The sequence below is a fragment of the Corvus hawaiiensis genome, chromosome 2 (assembly GCF_020740725.1).
Source record: "Corvus hawaiiensis isolate bCorHaw1 chromosome 2, bCorHaw1.pri.cur, whole genome shotgun sequence".
Taxonomy (NCBI): Eukaryota; Metazoa; Chordata; class Aves; order Passeriformes; family Corvidae; genus Corvus; species Corvus hawaiiensis.
The window spans coordinates 1636004-1655119 of record NC_063214.1 but is presented as its reverse complement, the minus strand read 5'-3'; the positions used below and the strand labels follow the sequence as shown (position 1 = coordinate 1655119).

At 42.7% G+C, this 19116-nt stretch overlaps 1 protein-coding gene across 2 annotated transcripts in view; it reads right to left on the bottom strand.

Moving 5' to 3' along the window:
• The window catches only part of FCHSD2 (FCH and double SH3 domains 2), a 123403-nt gene that overhangs the window by 46080 nt on the left and 58207 nt on the right, over positions 1–19116 (bottom strand). For both annotated transcript variants that reach the window (XM_048294390.1, XM_048294392.1), the window contains exons 4-8: positions 15467–15543; positions 14207–14351; positions 11245–11378; positions 10325–10379; positions 9799–9927 (exon numbers count right to left, since the gene is read on the bottom strand). In XM_048294390.1, coding sequence (XP_048150347.1) covers positions 9799–9927; positions 10325–10379; positions 11245–11378; positions 14207–14351; positions 15467–15543 — 540 coding nt within the window. The remainder of the gene's footprint in view (positions 1–9798; positions 9928–10324; positions 10380–11244; positions 11379–14206; positions 14352–15466; positions 15544–19116) is intronic.

Genomic DNA, 19116 nt, shown 5'->3' with positions numbered 1-19116 from the left:
TTCTTCCACTGCTTTCATTAGTGAAGTCACTCAGAAACGTTTTGTCCTGCCACTGACGACAAAAGATGAGTCACAGAATCACAGCACAGTTTGAGTGGGAAGAGACCTTAAAATCATCTCATCCCATCCCACGGGCAGGGACACCTTCCACTGTCCCAGGCTGCTCCAAGCCCCAATGTCCAGCCTGGCCTTGGCCACTTCCAGGGATCCAGGGGCAGCCACAGCTGCTCTGGGCACCCTGTGCCAGGGCCTCCCCACCCTCCCAGGGAACAATTCCTTCCCAGTATCCCATCCATCTCTGCCCTCTGGCAGTGGGGAGCCATTCCCTGTGTCCTGTCCCTCCATGCCTTGTCCCCAGTCCCTCTCCAACTCTCCTGGAGGCCCTTTAGGTCCTGGAGGGGGCTCTGAGGTCTCCACATTTTCAGTAACTCTTACAGTTAAGTATCTCATTTAAGAGGACAAAAGCCGTGCACACATATGCAATTTTAAGAATAATCCACGAGTTTTCCCCCCAGTTTCAGTGGAAACACATCCATTCCAGGTAACTCACTGAAACATCGGTGGTTACAAGTAACAGCAGGAAAAAAACCACTGAGGAAAAAAGTAACTTTTCCCTGCTTCTTCAATTCTTCCAACGAATCAGGAGTAGCTAAAAACAAAGCCCTCAAGCAAACAAAGATGTGTTTGGGATGCCTTTCTCCATGAATCCTAACCCAGGAATGTTTCTAGTTAAAGTGTGGTCACCCCACCTGCCTCCCAAACGGAGCAGACCAGGTGCTTCCTGAGCTGGGCCGGTGCCCCGGAGCCGCTCCAAGGCTGCTGTCTGGCACAGGGAAGTATTTTGGGAACTGCTCTCATTGTGTTACAGTGTGGCTTGGAAACAAGATGGCAGTTTCATTTCCTGCTCAGAATGAGCGCGTTTTATGACAGCTGACCAAAGTATCCTGAAGCCCCATTCAAATCCTGAACAGTTTCTACATAAAATCTTAAAATAAATAAAAAAAAGGTTCAAAGTGTTCTGCTGCCTTCCTCAGCTAGATTTCTCCCAGATTCCCGTTAAGTAACTCCTTCCCAATCCTAATCCTTACACTGCCTTCCTGGTGCCCTCTTTCTAGTAGGGGCTTTGAATTTTTTTTTTGGTTTTCCAGTCATTTTTCTTGTTCTGCTTTCAGCTTAAGTCCCTGATTTCATCCCTGATCATTCTGCCCCTCTGCCCTGCTCAGGTGAGACCCCACCTGCAGAGCTGCCCCAGCCCTGGGGCCAGCAGCACAAGGACCTGGAGCTGCTGGAGAGAGCCCAGAGGAGGCCCCGGAGCTGCTCCAGGGCTGGAGCCCCTCTGCTCTGGAGCCAGGCTGGGAGAGCTGGGGGTGCTCATCTGGAGAGGAGAAGGCTCCAGGGAGAGCTCAGAGCCCTTTCCAGAGCCTAAAGGGGCTCCAGGAGAGCTGGAGAGGGACTGGAGACAAGGGCTGGAGGGACAGGACAAGGAGGAATACCTTTCTTTCATAAGCATCTGTAAAATCACACTCCATGCTTTTACAATCAACCCTTTTTTTATGTTATTTCTGTGACAACACCAAAGGAAATCTTGCTGAAAAGTCAGCAGCACTATCAAAAAATAATTTATTTCACCATAAAAAAATGGTCATTGTTTTAAGATAATTAAGTTGCCCTGAGTTTCGTATCAGACTTTGCCATGCTGCTTTTACACTACACTCCCCAGCCATGGAGGAATAAACACCTGGATCCCTGAAATAAATGGGCTTCTTTGGGTCAAATGCTTTACCAAGGGATTCATTTGTGATTGAAACACGAGGTCGGACAAACTGACTGTCACCAGGCCAATGTGACCATCACATTTTTTCATTTTCACAACAGAAATAGTTGTGACTCAGACCCACTCCTGTGCCTCAAGGTCACATGAAAAGGCTGCATGATGAGCAACGTGATTTCTCAGGGGGTGAGTGGTGGATTTGAAAGTGAAAATACATATTATATCTATGAAAAATTAAAAATACAATTGGGAATATAAGAAATGGGGGGCAGAGGGCAGGGTTAGACGGGATATTGGGAAGGAACTGTTCCCTGGGAGGATGGGGAGGCCCTGGCACAGGGTGCCCAGAGAAGCTGTGGCTGCCCCTGGATCCCTGGAAGTGTCCAAGGTCAGGCTGGAAGGGGCTTGGAGCAGCCTGGGACAGTGGAAGGTGTCCCTGACCATGGCAGGGGTGGCACTGGATGGGCTTTAAGGTCCCTTCCAACCCACACCATTCCACAATTCTATGCCATACATGCAGCATAGTTACTGGTAGAAGAACTATTTATTGTTAAGGCCAGTAAACCTCCCTTGCTTATTACCAAAATTAACACCAGAAGCTGCATTTCCAGTGCGAATCCTCTTTTCACTCCCCTGCAAACACTAACTCACAGTCAGCTGGAATCCAAGTGCTCCCAACTGGAGTTAGCGCATATTCCATGGACTGTGAACTCCTACAATCCTCCAAGGTACTTCTCAAGTACCAACTGGGAATGTGAGAGATGAGCATTTAGGAAAAACACTGCACAGGAGATCACAACTGTGTACTAATGATCCAATAATTCATGTGGATTCATAATTACACTACAACCTGGAATTCTTCTCCCCCAGGCTTTATGTGCACATCAGCACAGGGACAGACGTCCCTGGATGGGAAACCAGCATGGGATCAGGATCAGCTGTTGTGGAGCCCACAGTGAGCATCCTCTGGAACAGCGGGATCATGTGCTGGGCATGATCCCTTCAGTCACCTCCCCTTTGTGGGAATGACCATGAGGAAGCCAAGCACACTCATGAAGGGCCTGGGAAGGAAAGCTCCTGTGCCCATCTGGTGCTGGAGATAATGCCATCCATGGCTGCCTTAACCAGGATTACAAAATATTTGTGGCTTGCAGCTGACAAGAACCGGAAGTGAAACAATAGTTCTTTCACTTGCACAAGTCCCCTCTGCATTTTTAAGTGAGTTTTACAGGGTCTTAGAAGAATTGGTAGCACTGAAATAATAAAAGAGATTTATAGAAGCAAATGGAAATCTCTGGTGACTTCAGAATTACTTTATCTTAATGCTATTTTTTCGTTGAGGGGCAGACCTTCCACTTCAAAAAAGGAATCCCCTGGGTGCTTCTAAATCATTCCAGAAAGTCGAAAACAATAACGTGGACGTAAATTGATTTTTTACAGTGATAATATTGGTTCTGCTTGTTCCAGAGGCTACAGAAGTATGTGCTGATGCAAATGGTACCCTTCTATTTCCACAGGACACAGCAATGCTGGGATAACACTCCTGAGCCAATTTAAGACTTTCAGCTACCGTGTCAACTTATTTTTCAATTCAGACAGAGCCACCAGGGGAAAGAACCCTTTGCCACACACACCCTATTAATTTCAGGGCATAAAGCAAATTATTAACTGAAAGCCACCAAGTCCTCAATTTGGGGTCATTTTTTTAAACACTGCCAGCTCCAGCTGAATCTCATTTGTGCAAGTCATGTTTGGAGCCTGCATTTCCATTTGTTTTAAATGATCACTGAAGTGCCTGGGAAAAGTGATGGATGACTGGGCTGAAAACAGAGAAGTCAACACAGCCTCACAAAAACTCCCAACCACTCTAACAAACAAAAACCAGGGCTCACCAGAACATGAAGGTTCCAGCACTGCTGGAACTCATGGAGTTACTCCACTTAATGGCAGAAAAAAAACCAAAACCAGAAAGCAGAAGGCAGGGAATCCCAAGGAGAACCGCCTTACCAAAAAAAAGTTGGTTTAAGGAATGATAGAGTAATTCAGGTTTAAAAGGGAGATATTGGTTCAACCTCTGCACTCAGAGCAGGGTCAAATACACCAGGCTGCTCATTCCCTGGAAGTCAGCCAGATCTCCTCCTCTATCAGAATCCTTAAAAACAGGCAAGGCTATGAAAAATCCACACTTCACCCGTAATTTTATAAATCAACCTCCCAAATTAACAAAGCACTTCTGTACCTTGTGTTGTTCCTGTCACCCACACCTGAGCAAAGGGCTCTTGCAGGGAAATGATGTAACAAAGTTTTTATTCAAACCTGCCAAATCATCACAAGAACTCTGATCAAGAACAAGAGCCAAATTACACAACTCCACTTCCTCGTGTCAAGCAAACTGGAGAGTGCAGAAAAAACCAGAAAAGCAGCCTGGTGATTACAACAGGATAAAAGAAACCACCAACACCACAAAGACAAAGCACCAGCTTTTGACACTGTTCTCCCTCAAACACCAAAGCCTGCATGAGCCATGATATTAAGTATTTTTGTTTTTTGAAGAGCTTAGTTTAGAAAGACCTGCTGCTACTGCCTGCTACCTTCTCCAGAACCTTTCCGTGCTCATAAAAAACGCAACACCACCTGCAACCTGTTCCTCAGCTCTGGCACAGGGTGCCCAGAGAAGCTGTGGCTGCCCCATCCCTGGAATTATTCCAGGCCAGGTTGGAGCACCCTGGGATAGTGGAAGGTGTTCCTGCCCATGGCAGGGAGTTGGAATTGGATGGGCCTTTAAGGTCCCTTCCAACCTAAACCATTCTGTCATTTTGAAATCTAAGTTTTTGTTCCCTCTTTCTTTCTCTCTTTAAATAATCTCAGGACTATTTGAAGTGTCCAGCACACCTGCTTTTCTTTTTTTCATGTCAGCATTTCCTCATCATAAGTTGCTGTGTAAAGCCATTCTTTGAGGTGCTTCGTGAGGGAAACTTACAGAATTAAGAGCACAGCATTAAAAAATGATAGTTTCTAAAAGGATGAGTATCGAAACAGTCCTGATTTGACTTCAACCATCATCTTAGACTTCCTTCTGACCTCAGTTTAAAGTAAAAACCTAAGCACCAGGTAGACAACTTATTTTTAAAAGGGTTTGTGGACTGTACTTTCACACTCAGGTGATGGCAACTCTTCCTAAGCAGCTTGTCAGGAAACTGGCGAAGAATAAAACATTACCTGGCTTTATTTAGTCTGCGCTTTGGGGGGTTTTAATTTCACTGCAGAGACTGAAATGGACATAAAGGCCAGATAAAAAGGCAAAAGGATTAAAATCTTTTATGAACAGAGACCTAGAATGGCTTTGCTCCTTATTAAGTGGTGTAACTGGAAAACTAGGAAGGCACAGTAGGAACAATTCTTCATCCTACTAAAAAAGCTGGAAGCATTTTGTATTTTCTTTTCAAGCATTGCTGTTCAGTTTGTGATAGCTTTCACAGTTACAGCAGAGCAAATCACTTTTTCTTTTCCGCATAAAAATGTTGCAAAATAAAGTAACATATTCTGCACCACTGCAAATGAGCAGGAGCTGCATGTACCAGGAACCCAGCCTATGAAAGGGTCCTTTTGTTGCTGTCTCGGTTTTGAAAGACAGGTGTCTGCTAAGGAAGGCAGAAGCCCCCCTTGAAGTGGCAGATATAACCCCTTTTCCCTCCAAGTTATTATATTTTGAAATCAAGGGCCTTTAGGCGAAGATGTGGGAAATAGGAATAACAGTTCTTTACTATATATATATATATATATATATGTATATAACCAGTCAAACAAACAGCAACAACTCTGGCAGTAACAGCAATCACAAACCCAGTGCCAGCCTTCTCGGCTGTCAGGCCCTTTCCCCTCGGGTTCAGTTCCGCTCGCAGCCGGCAGGGGCGCTGGCGGCTCCCGGTGAGCAGGGCAGGTGCGATGGTTCCCCCGCGGCTGCAGGGGGCGCTCCGGAGCGAGCTCGGGGAGCACGCGGCACTGGCGGCCTGGGATCCCGGGAGGAATGGGACAAAGGAGCTTCACAAACCCCTGGGCAGCCGATCCCGGGCTCTCGGGAACAGCAGGCTGGAACGGCAGGCTGGAACAGCAGGCTGGAACGGCAGGGACGAACGCAAATCCCGGGTGGCAGGCAAGATGTATCCAGATGGGAGAACCCCACGGAGGCCCAGGCAGGCAGGGCGAGCAGGGCTACAGCGTAGCGAAAGCTCGAAGCAGCAGCGGAGCAGGGCAGCCACAGCTCGGTCTCCAGCAGGGCAGGGAAAGCGGCTTTTGGGGTCCCGGCGTTGTTTCCAGCAGGAAGAAAGAACGGCCAAAAAGAAAGAAGCAGCAGCTCCTTTCTCTGCAGCTTCTCTCTCCGGACACTCAGAGCGAACTGACCCCACAACCAGGTGTAGACAAAGGAGTAGCCAGGCCCGCCCCACTCCCCTTTTTGTCTTTCTTAAGTACAGCTATTTGTCCCCTAGCAACATGCACATGGGAGAAAATTCCTTTAACAGGAAAAAAACTAAGACTAAACTAAAACCCCAACAGTTGCCTGTGACAGAAAATGAAACAAGGCCTCAAAGGTGGATTTGTGATTTATTGTCATAGGACAGCAGCAGCATTCCAGAGCCAGACACACAGAACAAACCCAGCAGCAGCAGCTTCCTCTTGGGAGCAGCCCGAGGTGCCTCAGCCCAGCACACGTCACACTTTCCCCCCGGTCTGCAAACACCTCGTGCAGGCACAAACCAACATTGTGGCTGCAAAATACGTCCACCCCTCCTTTTTCCTGACACCAGCACAGCCTTTTATTGGATTCTGTTGTTACAAAGCACTGAAGATCCATTGTCCAGGCTGGCAGCAAGACAAGGTGTGCAAGAACTCTACCCTGTCTGTGTTCAGCTCAGCTGACACAGGATGCCAGGACTAACCTTTGATGTCCACATCCTAAAACAAACATTTCATGATTCTGTTTTAGGCTAAGTAAGACACCTTTCAGCCTATTGAAATAAAAGGTAAATTAATATAAGGAGAAAACAGATGGGAAGAGGCAGCCAAATCAGCTGAGTTTTTAGCCCACTATTTATCAAGGCAGACAAGTCGATGTCAAAGCTGAGAGTGAAATCTCCTGTTTTCTAGGAAAGTCAGCACTGTCTGCACATGCAGATGGTGCAGAGGGATGGTCTGAGAGTGCACTGCCATAACTCCAACCCAAAGGCAGAAGCTGGATGCACGTCACGGCCAGGGACTGGGTGTGCTCCAGCCAAGCCCAGCCCTGGCTTCCAACAAACCAGAGGCAACAGAACCCCCACAGCACCATCCTAATTCTGGAAACAAGAACTCCATGAAAACTGAAACCTATGGAGAAACTGTTTATGATGGATGCAAACAGAAGCAGCTTCTGAAACACTTGTGAATGTCATATACAGTAATGCAGCCAAGTATCAGCTGAAAAGTTTTCATGTGTTTTTTCCATCTCTAAAGATCCGGGTAACAACTAGAAAAACAGGCAGTGGATCCAAAATCTGAACAGTCTGAGGAGATACTTGATGTGATTTAGAAACGTGGAGAGCCCTGAGCAGTTCAAAGATCAGCTCAAGGGCAGCTAAATGGGGAAACACTTACAGACAGCACGTGGCACTACAGGAATACCTAAGGACTTACAAATACTGAGATAAAAGGGACATTTTCAGAATATTAATGACAACACAGTAGCAAAGATGTTTAGTTTAGACACTACAACTGCATTATAGCATGTAAAACATACTGGGTCACACCACCACTCAAGCTATTGAAACAGAAACTGTGCTGGAAGGGTGAAACTCCCTTCCAAAATCCTCCCTTCCCAGTGATGTCGCCTAGAGATGAGAAACGTTGCACAGCTGTCTCCATTTCTTTATCCTTCACTCCATTTTCCAGTTCTAGCATCTCTTTCAAAAACAGTAATGGCTGTTCCCAGTTCTTTATTCTGCAGGCAGCAATTTTTTCCCCAAGTTACTGCGTTTCTCTTTTTAACATTAATTTCATGTGCTGTTTTCTGCCTGGTCAATCAAAATGGGCAAGATCTTGCTCCATTTCTCAGTCATTGTACAGCTGCTTGCACCAAATGATTCTTCACCTTCAAACAGTCTCCTCTCCCTCCAGCTCCTTCTCCATTTGTGTAAATCATTCTGCTAAATAAAATAATCTTTCTTTCTGTACTTTATACAGTGTGGTTCCCTCAGGAATTTCAGGAGGAGAAACCAGGACCCTGCCAGCAAATCCCCTTCCAGATTACAAGCTGCTGTTTCTACTTATATTTATTTATATATTTAAGCAGTTTCACACTTCAATTTGCATTAGAGTTCCTGGATGAAGGAATTTGAGTCCAGTGATGCATTATCCCTGATTTTCCTGAAGATTTTCCCCTTCTCTCCTCAAATCTCCAGTAGTCACTTCAATTTGGGACCTTGCCTGTGACTTTCTCTGCCTTGCTCCAGAGAATGACCCCATTCCCAGGACACCTGGGTGTGTTCCCACGGAGATTTACTCATGACCAACACTGCAAGAGACCCGAATTCACAGCTCTTCATTAAAAACACACTTTTGTTTACCAGACAAAGAGATTCAACTGCCATAAATATCTGAGAGATGCAGGAAAATAAACCCTGAGTCCTTTCCTTCCAGAGTAATTTGGCTGGATGAAAGCACTTAGGCTTTCAGCAAACCACAATTACTTATATCGAAGAATAAATTGTTATGTTTTTTTCTGTATGAAAAAAAAAAGGTTCAGCATGAGAAAGGCTTGAAAAGAAATCTACCAGGGCTATTTGCTCATTTTTAAAAATGATTTTCAACACCCTTTTTGTTTGTTTTGCCGTGAACATATTCAATTCCCTTCTGGAATTGCTCCCAAGTAAGAGCATTAAGTGATGACAGCCAACCATGCATGTAAGGATGGAATTATCTTATGTAAGCATCAATTAATAATTTTATCTGCACCACCACAAGGAAATTCTTTATAAGCATTTCCATGTACTAAACATTTAGTCAGCACAAATATTCACGTTTTACTAACAGAACAGCACAACCATGCACAAACACAGGGAAAAGCAAGAGGATTCCTTTGGTGCTCTCATTTTTTACCTCACTGACCTGCTTTTCATATCAATATATCAGTATTTCCCATACCAAAATGCAAGGCACACTGATAACACAGGGATTTGTCATAATTCTATGCTATTTCTGCAATAAAGCAGTTTAAAATGCAAATGACAGACTCCTAAGTCACCCTGCCTGGAAAGAGTTTGTAAAGAGCAAATTAAAGTAAAGTTTGAAAATGTCAACATGTGAAATGCAAACAGATAAAGTGTGAATTAGCTGATTTACAATTTATCTTTAACTCTCGAACTCTAGAACACAGGAATAGTGTACATTTAATTAATTCTAGGGTGATGTTTGAGAAAACCATGAGCAATCAATTTGAACTTTTTAAGTGTGCCATTTCCTGTGAGTTCAACCAGCCTTGACCTGGCAAACTGCCACAGGTGAGAACAGGAATGCTGACTGCTGCTCCCTAAAATCCTTAGTTTGGAAACCAAGATATTTAATACTTCTAGTTCATTAATCACACCATAAAGAAGTGTTCTGATGAGATAAAAAATAAAAAGGATTATGGAATATGGTACTAAAGAACCAAAAACCCCTCCACTTTCCTTCCAGAAGGAAAATACAGGGCTTAGTTTGACAAACCTGATTCCTTTAGCCAAGGGAACTTTATCCAAGTGAGTTTTTCAGTCAAGGTTTTTTTAGTCCTTTATCCAAGTAAGTTATTCAAAAAAGAAGCGAATTAAAAAATGAAACTGACTGCTCAGTTTTGGGACCTGAAAGCCGGTTCCAAATTTTTTAGACAGCACTACAGGCTCTACCTTCCCTCTCATCCATGGCAGCTCACTGGAAAAGTCAATCCAGGACTTTGTACCGTCCATCTGCTCCCCAGATTTTCCCAGTTCCCAATGGCAGGCACGAAGCAGCCTCCTCACCTTCATGATGTTCACGAGGTCTGTTTGATAGTAGCGATCCTGGTGTGCATTGGCAGCTGCTAACGTGAGAAGATAATCATTCCTGGCATGGATAGCCTTGGAATTGCACTCGGATCGTCGGGCTTTTAACTGCAACAAGTGAAAACACAGCCCACAGTGACAATCTGGATGACCCAACATACATTAACAGCCAATTAATTGTGTGGATATGTGTTAGTACAGTGAAAACTTTAGGGCGTTTATAGCTTTTAAGTCTTCCTAATGATGAGGGGATTCCTGATAAGATTTTTCTCTCCTGCAACTGGAATTTCACATGTGGTCTTCAAAGAACAGTTTTAACTCTAATTAGAAAAAGAATTCCTTGTATATATTCCATATATAATTCTATACTCTGCCCAAAGAGTGCTCTTAGCTCCTCCCTCGTCCTACCAATTTCCCTTCCAATCTGTGCCTCACCTCTACATTAGAGACAATTTGGGGCATTTGCCTAATGAAATGAGCAGCAAAATCCAAGTTTTATACTCACCTTCACACTAGCCTTCTGCAAGCTAATCCTTGAATGAAAAAGACTAAGTTTGGACCTGGAACAGAAATGAGCAGAAGGAATTGAATGTTTGCCTTACACCATTTCTACAAAAGTATTTTTTAGCTTCTGAAGGATGGTGGTTTAAAAAGTAAGTAAGAAAACAAAATCAACTCAATAGCTACTTTAATCTGAATAACACTGCAGTATAAATCTGCTCTAAAATTCCCAAGCTCAAATTTTTGGTTGTTTTTGTTTGTGTTTGTTTGTTTACTTTCTTCAGGTATTATAGGTAATTTTATTAAAGTTCTTTTCATCATCCCTCAGAAAGACAGAAAAGATCTCTAATGAAATCATCATTTCATTCCCTGAGAGCAGTTCTGAGTAACTTCTAAAAACAAAAATTAAAGGAAAGAAAAAAGCATGTGGCAAACTCCCATAAGACAGGCCAGACTCCAAACCCAAAACACGTGCTACTTGTTTTCCTGGAAGGAAGGAAATCACCCTCTTTAGGACATTAAGGAACAGAAAAAACCTAAAGCCTCAAAAATTTATCTCGAAAAATGAAAAAAAAGTGTCCTGTTGCCTCTCCCCTCTAAATGGACTGATACCAAATTTGAGATGTGTGGACAGAAAAGGAAGTCAGGAGGCTTTAATATCAAACAAGTGCCAGCTGACACACTGTCCTTAGAAAATGCCAAATTAAAGCTGTTACTTGAACCTCCTTCCTAAAGAAACCAACACAAACAAGTTCTAATTTCCTCTCAGGGCGTGCCTGAAATGGCTACAAAAATGTATAGAAGCAAAAAGCAAAGAAAACCTGGAAGAATCTCGTTGAAAGTCAAGTATCAAGTGCAAAAGCTAAGAGAAATGTGCTTTTTGGGGCTGCAATTATTTCTACATATGCCATTATAAAAACATACTTGGCCTCAATATCAGCTTTCTCCCGCACCGCCTGAGCCATCTGTTCAGTCTCAAAATATTTCTTTTTGCCTTTAGCTAAATCTTTGACTGTCTCCTGTAATTCAGCTTGGATCCTTGTCAGCTGGTCCACGCACTGAAAAAAAGCATTTGGGAAACAAAATATTACTTTTTTTTGCATCCAAATAATATTAGCATCATTGTTTTACTGCTTTTTATGGTAGTTTGTAAGGAAGGATGCAGTCTTCGAGTTACTCCTGCTCAATTATTCATGCAGGTCTTTTAAAACTGCATAAAACCTTCTCTCTTCCTTTCTTTCTGCTGCTGTTTAAACTGTTCAAAATCAATGATAACCCACTAAATAAACATAAAAGTTCTGAAAGCTTTGGATGAAGTAATTAGTTGAAGTCATCGGAATACAACTGGGAAAAATCCAAGGGCAATATACTGGAAGTGATACCAAAAAATGATTAATCTTTCCTTCTTTAAAATTTAAAACATGAGGCAAAAGCTGCCACACAAAACACAACACATCAGGAAGAAAAATGATTATATTCAGCAATTCTTCAGACACCCTGCCAGCTTAAGAAAAACCCCAACAAACTGGGAAAGGATCTGTGCTAAGCAGGATCTAGGTAAGAAAACCAACATGAATCATCAATGTCTAGAATTAAAACTCTCTTTAGAAGAGATTACTAAAGATTTGCTTTTACCCAAACTGGATTAAGCACACAGGAGATTGATAGTCCAGAGGAGTTCTATTTAATTACAGATATCACAGGCTGGATGTGGTCAGTGAAGGCTCCAGCAGGTACCCAGGGGTGACTTCAAGGAAACCAATCTGCCTTTGAGTCCTTCCAACACCACCCAAAGGTCCCAGCTCTTTTCATATCAGCATCACCCCCCCGGCTTCCCTCATTCCAGGCGCGCTGCTGGTGAACACCCCTCCAGAACACCTCAGCTTCTTCACTGCACTGATTATTAATGCATGGAACCTCCTTCAGGAGCACTGCAGGACTAATGAGCTGCTGTCATGCGTAACATTAACGTCCCCGTGTCCCACTGGGAAAAAACAACACCCAGCCACCTGTGAAAAGCAAACTGGCAGCCAACAGGAATTGCTGGTCCTCTCACCACACAATCCTGCTCTCCCTGGAGCTGTCAAATTGCTATGAAGTACAGAAGAATTCACACTAAAGTCACTGCTTGATGTGTGCAGACCAATAAAGCAATGGGCTCCAGAGGGTGCATTCCCTGGAGGCTGGTTTGGGGAGTGGTGGAAGGCACGATCGGGATTTTTGGAAACCTCTGTGTGCATGACTGAAAAATAAAAGGTAAAAAAATCTGTATATAATGCACAGCTGACTAAGACCTAAAAGCCTGTGAAAAGGACTGGGGTTTTGCAACATCAGTGGGGATTTTGATCCCTAAAATCTCCTGCCAGCATCAAAAAATTAAAATATCAAATAACCCCAGTTGTTAAAAAGATCATTTGAGAAAGATAAATAATCTTGGTTTGCATCCCTGTAGGATAAAGAACTGTTAGGAGACTGGATGCCACTTTAGATGTATATTCCAATGTAACCTTACCAATATTTTGCTGACTGAATTTTTATTTTTATAAGCTTTTGTCTGGATGGAGGTCAGAACAATTATTTCTCTGTCCATTGTTTATCTGTTTGGGAATTCAAAGGGAAGGGTGAGAGACTGCCCTGTGTAAAACAATAAACTGGTTGTGGAGGAAAATTAATCCCACCAAGTGGATGATAATTCCATGTTGAAGGAAAAGCATGTTATCAGTGTGAACCAAAATACTGCCCTGATATTTGTAATAACTTGTTCTGCTGATTCCAAAGTGCAGGAATAAAGGAACTTCTATGACTTTTAGAAATTTAAAGATCCCACTTCTACTGCTGCCTCATAAACACTGAGCTATCGCCACTTGCAGAAGAATAAAATAAGATTATTTACCCAGTAAGAATGTTATAAAATTGCCACAGCATTGTTTGGAAAGCTTCACATGAAAATAAAATTCACAGGACAACCAAACAGCATTAATAAAGTTAATTTTTCCCTCACAAAACAGATATTGCACGTGTTTCTAAGAGCTGTAGAATAATTTGTTCAGAAACGGAAAGCTCACATTACACGAACATCTATTTAAATTTGTAACCAACCATTTTACAAAATACTACTCTAGAACACAGAACTGGGTACATTCTGGGTCTCTGCTGTCACTTTCTAACAAGCAAAGCTAAAATGATTGTTGTTTGGGGGTTTTTCTGGTCATTCAAGGGACACCTCCCACTATCCCAGGTTGCTCCAAGCCCCCTCCAGCCTGGCCTTGGGCACTTCCAGGGATCCAGGGGCAGCCACAGCTTCTCTGGGCACCCTGTGCCAGGGCCTGCCCACTCTCATAAAGGACTCTCAAATGCAACAAGCAATTAAATTAATATCCAGCTCACTGGAACTACACTATTTTCTCTACTGGGATAATTACAGATAATTAAACAGATAATTAAAGCAGCTTTTGGAGCACTTATTTGTGATACTGTTACAGGACGTGGCTGGACAATCTCTACTCTCCATCCTGCAGATTGCTCAAGCCTTTCCTTCAGGTTTCAGATGGATCTTTTCTTAAAATCAGAACTTTTTCTAACAAAAACCACTTGCAACTGTCACTGCAAACCAAATCCAACAGAATTTCTACAGCACAATGCCAGATTTGCTGAGACACGTTGGACCCACTGAGTATCACATTTTTAAAAGACTCATTTCCAAGCAGGTATAATGTGGGCTAACAGCTCAGAAATTGGATCCCTCTCTCACAAGCTGGATATTTACACCTATGACATGAAGAGTACACGTGTTTTATACGTGTCACACTAAAAGATTTCTAAAAACCATTTTTTCCCCTCGATAAAAATGACGAAAAGTATAAAGATTTTGTTAAAGCACAAATACCTTCTTCAGCTGCTGCTCCTTAAAGCACCGCACACTCCTGGCTGGTTCAGAAATTAAGTTTTTATAGTTCTCACAGATATTGAGTCGGGACTGGGCCACCTGCACGGTGCCTTCTAAGAGTGATTTCCAAACTGAGTACATGCTCCTAAAATAATGAAACACAGAGAGGGTGTGGGAAGGAAGAAAGGGAGGTCATTCCATTGAAAATTCAGATTTATAGAATCTCCTGAACTGGAAGGATCCTCCACAAGGATCAGAATCCAGCTCCTGGGTTGGTTTCTGCAGCAGCAGCATTTTTCCAAGGACTGCTTTTAAAACTAAATCTAAAGCGCAACCCTTTAGGCTGAACTAGCAAATATCTCCACTTTTAACAAAAATTTTAATGGAAGTTGTACCAAAAATAAAGATTTTCCTGCCTGTTCCTATCTCGTGATTCAACTTTTTGCCAAAAACTTTGGGTTCAGCACTTGGTGATGGGCAAGGGCTTGGAGAAGATCTCTGGGCACTGTGGGATCTCGTGGCGTGGAAGGGAACAAGCTGCAGGTAGGAGGGGTTGGGTGTTATGGGAGTTTTATGTACACTTGAGACGATAATTCAGTTTATTTCTTCCTAAACACACAAACGATGTGAGGGTGCTGAAAGTCCCGAACACAAATATGTCAATTTCTTCCTGTTTGAAATAAAACTTGTCAGAACACAAAGAAGACATAAAAACAAAGCATCTGAAAGCTTATTCCAAATATTTAGGAGGTGCTGCTCAAAGGCTTTCAGCAACTGAGTTATTTCTGGTTTCATGTTTTATCCACCTTTCATGTTAATGAAATAAAGTTTTGTAAACAACAGTCTCTTGCTCTGCCTCCTCCCTGCTGTCAGATTTAATCTTCACAAAGAACAGCCTCTTAAAATGAAATCTCTTCCTGTCTTTTCCTATGAAACAATCCACACACTTATCCCTCTAACCTTAAAGTTATTTACTAAAATCTATATTCAGATACAAGCATTAATACCCAAACAGATGCAAATTACAGCTGTCCTGTCAAGCTGTTTTGTTTCTCCCATGTTCCTAAATATTCAAGTCATAAACATCTATTTAAGACTTATCTCAGGAAAACAAAGCTTCTTTTTTAACTGACAATGCTCTACTACAAAGGAAAAAGAAAAATTAACTACAGAAAAGCAGTGGTTCATTGTTAAGTAAAATAATGACACAAGTTGAAATGATAAATACAGCAATTTTGAGATATTCAACTGGTAAATTACCTATAATCACTTCGTTCCTCAGCTCTTATTCCAAGCCAGTCCTTCTTTAAGTATTGGCTAGCCAGCTTCTGAATGCTCTGTTAAAAGAAGGGGGGAAAAAAGTTTTTTAAAAAAAGGTGATTAAAAGAACATTTCTGCTCTTACGTCAGACAAATGAAAACCCAAAGAAGCAAACAATCTACAGCTCCAGCAAATGCACAATGGCAGAATCAGAGGTGGGAGTGTTGGAAGGGAAAGGGCTGAACTTGTCCCAGCTGTGAGAACCCCGATTTCCATTTCCCTGGATGAAGACAGGGGGCTCCCAGAATCCAGGAAATATCTGCTCATCTATGAGCCCACGCTGACATGCCCAGCTTGGATCATCCAAGGCTGCAGGAGCTCTGCTGCTCCCAGGAGGAGCCCACTACTCAGAGGATTACACCAGACAAGAGATTGACAAATGCAGCTCATCTTTAATTATTAATGTTAATTGCACCCTTCAGTCTCTGTGTTTCATTTTGCACGGCCTCAGAAAATCAGTAACAACATTTTCATTTTCAAGGTCACAAAGCAGCAGGATTTCATTTACAACCACACAGAGAAGGGGAGCTGCTGCCACACTGACCCCTCCTCTGGCTGCTGATCCCATTTTCCTCACCATATCACTTTGGAGTTGGGTCCCACCAACCGGAAAACACAGTGTACACTGTGGAAATCATGGAGCTGGAGTTCATGAACACTGAGCAGCATTCCTGGGCTTGGGTTCCTGCTGGGGAGCCACAACCCCATGGAATACTCCAGGCTGGGGCAGAGGGGCTGTGAGAGGATCTGAGGGCGCCTCAGAGGAGGTTTAGGTTGGATTGGAGAAAATTCCTTCCCCATACAGAAAAGGACAGCACAGCTGCCCAGGACAGTGGTGATCCCCCATCCCTGAAGGATTTAAGAGCTCTGTGGATGTGGCACTCGGGGACATGGGTTAGTGCTGGGGCAATGGTTGGACTCGAAGACCTTGAAGATCCTTTCCAGCCTAAACCAACCTGTGACTCTTCATCACCACAGAAACACCCTCCAGCTTTTGCATGTTAGTCCACACAGCAAAGAAGTGGGAGACTTGGGTGAAAATTCCCTTTCCAGCTAGGAATCAACCCCCCAGGCACAGCACAGTATTTTGGCATAGCAATCCTGAGGAAGAGCCTGAGAGGTGAGACACCTTTGCCTCTCACCCACTCAACGAGAGGCATGACCCAGTGTTATTTATTTACACTTTTCATACCATGTTTAAGATGCAACAACCTTTTAATTACTCCTAGAAAAAATATCAGAAGTAGCTCAAACAGCACAAGATTTTATTCGTGTCACACCAGCCCACACAACAGTAAAAATTTATTACTGACCTATGATTTGATCGATGTGTTCAGACATAAAAATTAAATGTTGCTAATAGATCATTAGCAGCAAAGTCATGCTCCTCCATATTTAAAAAAACCTACACAAATTCCATCAGGTAGCTGTTAAAAAATCCCAGATAAAACGAAAAATAACATTTCCTTTAACCCTGGCAGAGCAATTTGTGATGAGATTTGGAGCTTTATGAGATACCTCCACCTGGTGCTACTTTCGTGTTTCCACCCGTTCTGCCTCAGACTCCACTACGAGATCTGCCTCAAGATGCTGAACAAACATTCGCAAACAGGAAAAAAAGCTCGCTGGCAGCTGAGGACAAGCTCTGCCAAAATTAAGACGCAAAAAAAGTCACAAGAGGGATAAATAAAGCTATTTTTTCCCACAGAAATCCTACCACTGATGTCAGCAAATAGATCATAAACCCAGAGGGATTAACCATTTATTTCCAAACTGAACCACCAGTACCAAAACCACTCAAGAGGGTGAAGTATTAGTGAGGATAAAAGAATCATGGAACATCCTGAGTTGGAAGGGACTCACGGGACCACAAAGTCCAACTCCTGGCCCTCCAACAATCCCACCCTGTGCCCAGGAACGTTGTCCAAACACTCCTGGAGCTCTGGCATCCAGGAAAAAATCAGCACAATTTCACATACACTCAGATTTGTATTTCCCAGGACTGCAGCTCCTACTTGATGCTCCCCTATCACCAGACCTGACCTCAAGTCTATTTACTGATCTTTTCTAATAAAGCCAGTTGTGACAGCTATTGGAGAGGAAAAAAATGTAAAATATTTGCTATAATACTTACAAAAGGAACTACCACTAGAAAAGGAAAGAGGGAGATGGCCCAAATTAAAAGATCATTGTTAGAAGACTTTTTAAAAGTCGTATTAATGATACTTTCCAAAGCAGTTGTAAAGTTTTTATCTGTAATAATAGAGAGGTGCTGATGACAGCCAGGGGCCCAAAAAACCTATTATTGATAGCAGAAAGCATGACAGACACAGCTGATGTAACACTGAGTTTTGGGACTATCAAGCAGGTAAAGTCAGTGCTGCTTTTCATTTAGGTGGTTTCGATATCTTGCATCATATTTTGATCCCTTCTCTTTATCACAGCAGCTTTCTGGCATGGGTTGTTTTTTTTTTTTTTAATAAATAGCATTATTTTGTTTGCTAAGTCTTATTCTAGCAGGCAAACACTCCACAAGTCAGAGATTTTAGTATCTCTCTTTATTTCGTTTCTTCTGTGGGAAAAGCAAGGTTACTCCCAATTAAACTGATTTCACAAAGTGTGGAAGCCACTTTTACCAATCAACAGCTGCAAATTAACACTCTCCATCAGCAGCACGAAAAAGTACCAGTTTTATTATGTATAAATTCTTATTATCAGACCCATCCATTGCTTATGTGCAAGAGAGCTTTGCTTTGTTTTACTTTTAAATGGGGAAAAAAGCGTTGGCAATGTTGTACCATTGTCATTATTGTGAGGTGCAGGCACTGTGGAAAATTCTGTTTTATTTCCGTACTGCTGCTTCTTCCAAAATAAATTTGACAGCTACACCAAGACTCTCCTGCTGCTGTAAAAACAGCCTTTTGACTGATCTCAGATATTTTCAAACCCATATTTTTAGCTGTAGGAGAGTAAGACTGCATGGGTCGTTCACTGATGATCCTTGTGGGTGCCTTCCAGCTCAGAATATTCTGTGAAATGAACGAAGTAATCTGTGAGGACTGGCTGAGGATGAAGGGAAATTGGCATACACAGAGACTCCTCCAAAAAAAGAAAGAGAAAAACCCCACACACAACCAAAATGCAAGATGTCTACATCTTGAAGAATGTGTCTACTACAAAAATGAAGAAATGAGATGTATCCAAATCAAGACATTTCAGGTGCTTCCCTGATGCCCTCAGCTTTTTTTCTTAAACCAGTGAGATCTTACATGACTTCAGGGAGCTTGACTCAGTCAAACACAGCTACTCGGGGCCCAAAATTCAGGAGGCAGCTTCATCAATCACACAGATGTTTTCCTCACAAGCTTGAAGAGTAACTTGGAACAGATTTTATGCCCGTGCCCATCTCTTGGAAACATTTGGACAGGAAGGAGGGAGCATGCAATGCAGCCTGTGAGGGGAGGACTCTGGTTCCTGAATACAGCAGAACCATTCAGTATCAGCACTAAAGCCTGAGACAGTTTTTACTGTGATTATTTCAAGTGATATTTTATTTACCAGGGCTAGGTTCAATAACAGTTTAATGAGAA